We start from the raw sequence: 6,016 nt of genomic DNA on the forward strand, positions 1-6,016 counted from the left end.
CGTGTTGTGTTTTTGTCCACATTTTAATCATATCCTTAAGTATAAATTTATTATCTAGCGAACCAAACACTGTTAGAAAATTGATATATATGTTATGCATTAAATGGGGAAAATTGTTGTGTTCGCTAACAAAAGCGATGATACATCACATATATATCAAGCCTACCACACAAGTTATAAAAGCAATACATCTCTTTGAATAATGAATATCTCTCAGGGTTGAACAACAACCATTGATGTTCCTTGTATCCTCATGAAAAAGAATGAATAAATGCTCCTTTCGACTAAGTTTCCAGAAAGAGGGTTGAACAATGAAATAATAGCTTAGTGGTAAACTGGTGCAGGAACTGGCATATCCTTTACGATACCGCAGACTTGTTGGGTGAGGGGAAGGTTGTACTCATCCCTCAAGGACTTCTCTGGTGACAAAACGCTAACGTACATCTGTTGTCCCAAGTAGCGGTTTTCGGCATTGTCAGACCTCAAGTTCCACATTCCGGCATTGTCGAATGTCAACAAAATGGCGGACCATGAGTTAGGGAACACTTGCACGGTGTGCCTGCTCACAGCATCAAGAAGGTTGTAGCTCTCCCTCTTGTCTGGGCTCCACCTTCCTGCCTCCATGCTACACAAGAAATATGTAATTTATTCGTCAAGAAATCTGAATTTGATGCATTTATATATAAATACATGTATTATTAACCGATTGAGTGATACTTACCCAACAAGGAAGAAAGAGTAACCGTCAAGGTTGTAGGACTGGACGGACACGGTGGGGTTCTCAAAGATGATCTCAACGAAATCCCTGAAGGTGGCGTTGAGGACATTAGGGGCGACGGTGACCTCGCTGATGTAATCGGCGGGGCTGTCGCTGATGAGGTTGTACTGGAAGACCTTGTCACCAACACCGTAGTACTGAGCGAGCTTGAGTGGAGTCTCGGGATCAACATGGGAAACGCCATTGATGGCATACCTGAGCTTGCCACTAGCATCCCTGGCAACAGAGTTAACGATCTTGATAGTGCGAGTGATGTTGATCTGACCGTAGTGGTAAGATCCCTGAGGGTTAGGCCTGGCAGCGCTAGCGGTAAGGTTCCACCTGAATGTCCTGAACTGGTTGAGGGACCAGAACCAGGTGATGGGAGAAAGTGGAAGGAACAATGAAGCGTGTTTCTTGGCTCCTTCGTAGCTAATGATGGCTTTTCCCTCAAGGATGTAAGGAGTGAAGCGAGTTGAGGCAATAACGGCGTATTCCCTTGGCTCCTGGTTGGCGGTGATGAGAACGGTGAAGCACTGTCCGACGTGGACGTCGAGAGACTCGTAGGCGTTCTGGACGGTGTGTGAGCCTTCAGTCTCAACAAGTGTCATGGGATGACCTTGGATTCTGAAGTTCAATGAGTCTTTGCTACCAACGTTGCAGATTCTCAATTTGTAGGTCTTTCCAGGCTTCATTGTGAATTGTGGTTTGTTGTCTCCATGCAAATGCTTGACACTTTCACCGTTGATAAGGACACCATTAGGCATTCCAAGGGAGCCGCCATTGTCAAGGATCTGCTTCAAGGCCGTGTGGCTCTTGGCATAGTAGTCACCAATGAGGAATGAGGGCTCAGCCTCGGGATCTGGGTACGGAACTGGGATCAACAACCTGCTGAAGATTCTGAGACCACCAACACCACCAGCGGTTCTGTGGAGGCCAAGGCTTGGGTAGTAGAAGTAGGTACCAATTTGGTCCTTGACCTGGAACTTGTAGGTGAAGTTGGTGCCAGGAAGGATGGGGCACATGGTACCTGGGGTACCATCTTGCCATGAGTTCTTCCTGTGTTGGATTCCGTGCCAGGTGAAGAGGAGTGGCTCGTCGAGGTTGTTGAAGACATTGACAACAATGTTGTTGTTGCTGGAGCAGTTGATTTCAGGGCCAGGGAACTGGTCGTTGATGAGGATAGCTTGTTTTGGAGCACCGAATGGAGAAATGGTGCCATAAGAGACATTCCATGTGTAGTAGACATATGGATCTTCAGCAATCACAGTTGCTGCAAAGAGGCAAAGCATCACCACGGAAATAGCCGCACGAGCCATTTCTAAATAGATATATATATTTCTCCCTTTTGGTGGTTTTTTCCCTCTTATAAATTTATTATTCTCTTGCAGGCAAGGAAAGATCAACCCTTTTGTGAGTATCTCCTTCCTTGCCTAATAGATAGTGGGAAGAAGCAAAGAGATAGATGATTGCTTTTTCTTCTTCTGATTTTGTTAGTGCCTTGCCCCCTCCCTTTTATACCCCTTTGGGTTGAATACTTGCTATTGATTTCCTCCCAAGTTGTGTAACTTCCATTGCACGTGCTTGGTTCTCCTTGCACCTCGCTCCACCTTATTAGGTTGACTTTCCTATTTTCTGGCTTAATTATTCAGGTGAGAATTTGAAGGTGGAACACAACAAACTTTGGCTGGTTCTCTCCCCCCAAATAAGAGTTTCGGGCATACCATAATATATTGTTATAAATTGATTTTTTTTTTCCTTCTTCTGAATATTGAAGTGAGAATGTTATGATAGTTCCCATATCAAATATAAAATATTTAGTTTTCACTTCAAGATTCATGTTAAATATAAATTATTTTTACGTGTTCATATGATCAAAATTAATCAAGTTATTAAATTATATTTGTAATTCAATTATGTTTAAAATCTTCACTGGCATCACATATAGATTTTTCTTTAAAAAATAAGAAACTCTATAGTTGAAAAATTGAAAACCATTTTATGTATTATAATGCAAAGTAAATTTATAATATAATATGCTTATTAGAAATTCCAAAATTTATATCTTGTAAACTATACACCTTGCATTGTGATTTCTGTACCTTATAATTTTATTTGGTGGCTACTCCAATGAAGATTTTATGATTGTCATCATGTGAAGATATTTCATTTTGACCATTGAATGATAGATTGTAGGGCTTGATTTTTATTTGAAGTAAAAGTGTTACCTTTATTCAAAGTGTTGCTAAACAAATAAGTTACACTTTTTAAACAAGGATCATCATGAGAAGATGTTTTTGGCATATTTATAGGAGTAGTTGCCATTTTATTTTTCGGGTAAAATTAAAATATGTTTAAATTTTGGGTGCAAATACTTTTTTTATGTATGCCAATGAGTAATAGTTCAAATGGCATAATCTCCTCATACTAAATTAAGAGGTTGCGGGTTCGAGTTGCATATCTTTCCAAATTTTTTGCCAATGAATTATAGCTCAAATGACATAGACTCCCTATACTCAATTAAGAGGTCGCGGGTTCGAGTCACATATCTTTCCAAATTTTTGCCAATGAGTAATAGCTCAAATGACATAGTCTCCCCATACTCAATTAAGAGGTTGCGGGTTCGAGCATAGTTGTCAGAACCGACCCGGTGATCGAACCGGGCAGGTCACTGGGTCACTGGGTCATTGGTTCAACCGCTGGGTTACTGGTTGAACCGATTGACTCGGTCCTATGTAAATAAAAAATAAAAAATAGTTAAAAGTTTAAAATTAAAATTTAACGATACATATTTTTACTAACATTTTAAAATATCAAGTTATTTTAAAACAATATGGAACATGAACAATAAATATTTTATTATTTTTACTCTATCATAAATATTTTTATTTTGTTTTTATATTAAAATAACTATTATTTTTAAATTTATTTTAATAGAAAACATAATGGTCTGGTGGTTGTGGAGCATTTTGGTTTCCTTGAGGACAAGGGTTCGAACCCTACCTCAAGCATTTTGGAAATATTTTCTTCCAAACGGTTCGGTCAGACCACCTCATCGGTTTTGACCGGTTCGCACCGGTTTTGACCGGTTCGTACCGGTTCACACCGAGTTTGACCGGTTCAATTTCTTGTGCGGTTCAAACACTGGACCGGACCGGTATAAGGTCTGGTTTACCGGTTTTCCGGTCGAACCGGCCGGTCCGGTCCGGTTTTTACAACTATGGGTTCGAGTCTCCTATCTTTGGTAAAAAAAAAAAATAATAATCTATCAAAGAGTTTTAGCTAGCTCTTCATATTTTATTTATAGATACAAACTTCCCTAATCCCTATCCCTGCTTCAGAGAGTGAGAGTTCCTCTCCTCTGCCTCTCCACTCCTCCTCAAGCGCTCAGCCTATTGCCCCCTCCTGTCTCTTTCCCGCCGACCGCCGACCGCTACCTTCCACCCTCTGGGTCCCTCAGCGCCGCAGTCAAGTCTCCTCTCTTGTCCACTCCTTCTCAAAGTTCAAACCCCAGACCCCGCAGTTCAAGTCTCCGCCGACAGACCTCCCACCCTTTGGGTCCTCAGCGCCGCTTCCCACCCCAGACCCCCTGAGTGGCTCGGTCACTCACTGCAGGTGTCGAGCTCACTATCGTGGGTTCACGGCAACGTCGTCTTCTTCTCCTTGTCGTGGCAGACTCGTCGCCGGTCATCATCGCTGGTCTTCTCCTTTTCTCCGTCGGGTAAGTCAGCCTGTGGTTTCTGATTAGGTTAATTAGATTTCTTAATTTCTGATTAGGTTAATGAATTTCTGAATTTCTGATTAGGTTAATGAATTTTTGAGTTTTGAATTTCTGATTTTCTGATTAGGTTAATGAATTTCTGAGTTTTGAAATTCTGAATTTCCAATTAGGTTAATGAATTTTTGAATTTCTGAGTTTTGAATTTCTGAATTTTTGATTAGGTTAATGAATTTCTGACTTTTTTATTAGGTTAATGAATTTCTGAGTTTTGAATTTCTGATTAGGATAACGAATTTCTGATTAGGTTAATCTGATTTTGATTCTGAATTTCTGGTTTTTAATTTATATTTTTGAGTTAAGTTGATATGATTTTGATTTCTGATTCTGATTTATATTTTTGAGTTAATATTTAGTTAATATGAAGTTTGGTTAATCTGATTCCGATTCTGAATTTCTGATTTTTAATTTATATTTCTGAGTTAGGTTGATGTGATTTTGATTTCTGATTCTGATTTATATTTCTGAGTCAATTTTGAGTTAATCTGAAGTTAGGTTAATGAGATTCTGATTCATGATTTATATTTTAGATTAATGTGATTCTGATTCATGATTTATATTTTGGGAAAAGTTTACGATTTTAATTCTTAATTGTATTCTTCTTTCTGATGTAGGATTCAAACAAATTGGAATCTACCATCACTACCATTACATCATGAAAAAGGCTTGAGGATTCTGCAATGTGATGAATTATGCTTTGTAGTTTTTGGATATGTTTGATACTTTGGTTGTTTTATGGATATGTTTGATATTGTTTGTTGTTGTTGTTAATATCTTTGGAGACTATGAACATGTTAATGTCTTTGTTGTTGTTAATGTCTTTGAAAAAAAGAAACATGTTGTTAATGTCTTTGTTGTTGTTAATGCTTTAGAGACAAAGAACATGATGATTGATATGATTTTTTCAATTTTTTCCCAATTTTTTCAAATTTGTTTAATTTTTTAAAAATCCGCGGATATCCGTGGAGTCCTCGATCCCCAGCGGATACGGAGTCCCCGTTACCCGTGGCGGAGACGGGGCGAGGACGGGGACTGGATATGTAATATTTTTATTTTTGTAAAAAAAAAATTAGCAGGCCTTTTAACAGGCTTCAACCCATGCCAGACTGAATAACATGCCACATTTAGTATTTTGAAAAAAGCCTATAGCAGGCTGTAGGCCAGACTCAAGCCAATCAACTACATGACAGGCCAGGCCTGTTAAAAGCAAAGCCTGGTCTGGCCTGTCCTGTTTCCACCCCTAGTCGCAAAGTAGGTTGCCTGATTTGTTCCACTTCAGAAAAGGGCGGGCTGTCCCCATACGAGGTTAGCTCACTCCGTTTTGTGGCCGATTGGAGGGCTGGTAAATTTGTAAGCGTAATTTTTTTTAGAAAAAAAAATAGTAAAATTAATCTAAAAAAGATTATTAAAAATTAAATATAAATAAAAAATAATTAAATTATAATACATTTTTTCATTATTTTCTTTTAAATTTTTAACTT

General features: G+C 38.8%; 2 protein-coding genes across 2 annotated transcripts; one reads left to right on the forward strand and one right to left on the reverse strand.

The window, feature by feature from the left end:
- Window positions 73-2,237, reverse strand: LOC107637689 (L-ascorbate oxidase homolog). The gene is made up of 2 exons (XM_016341056.2): window positions 722-2,237; window positions 73-625 (listed from the first exon to the last, which is right to left on the reverse strand). The coding sequence occupies exons 1-2, from the start codon at window positions 2,074-2,076 to the stop codon at window positions 325-327; spliced, it is 1,656 nt and encodes a 551-aa protein (XP_016196542.1). The 5' UTR covers window positions 2,077-2,237; the 3' UTR covers window positions 73-324.
- Window positions 3,703-5,003, forward strand: LOC107637688. The gene is made up of 3 exons (XM_021122405.1): window positions 3,703-3,729; window positions 4,065-4,478; window positions 4,962-5,003. Exons 1-3 carry the CDS (start codon window positions 3,703-3,705, stop codon window positions 5,001-5,003), a joined length of 483 nt encoding a protein of 160 aa, XP_020978064.1.

The sequence above is a fragment of the Arachis ipaensis genome, chromosome B04, assembly GCF_000816755.2.
Source record: "Arachis ipaensis cultivar K30076 chromosome B04, Araip1.1, whole genome shotgun sequence".
NCBI classification, from domain to species: Eukaryota; Viridiplantae; Streptophyta; class Magnoliopsida; order Fabales; family Fabaceae; genus Arachis; species Arachis ipaensis.

What these genes read in the sequence shown, in the direction of transcription:
- LOC107637688 (XM_021122405.1), top strand. Translation starts at nt 3,703, where the DNA reads ATGGTCTGGTGGTTGTGGAGCATTTTG. An exon ending in GGTGGTTGTGGAGCATTTTG is followed by an intron (nt 3,730 to 4,064) that starts GTTTCCTTGAGG and finishes TTTTATTTATAG; the next exon opens with ATACAAACTTCCCTAATCCC. An exon ending in CTTCTCCTTTTCTCCGTCGG is followed by an intron (nt 4,479 to 4,961) that starts GTAAGTCAGCCT and finishes TTTCTGAGTTAG; the next exon opens with GTTGATGTGATTTTGATTTC.
- LOC107637689 (XM_016341056.2), bottom strand. Translation starts at nt 2,076, where the DNA reads ATGGCTCGTGCGGCTATTTCCGTGGTGATGCTTTGCCTCTTTGCAGCA. An exon ending in TACTCTTTCTTCCTTGTTGG is followed by an intron (nt 626 to 721) that starts GTAAGTATCACT and finishes TTTCTTGTGTAG; the next exon opens with CATGGAGGCAGGAAGGTGGA.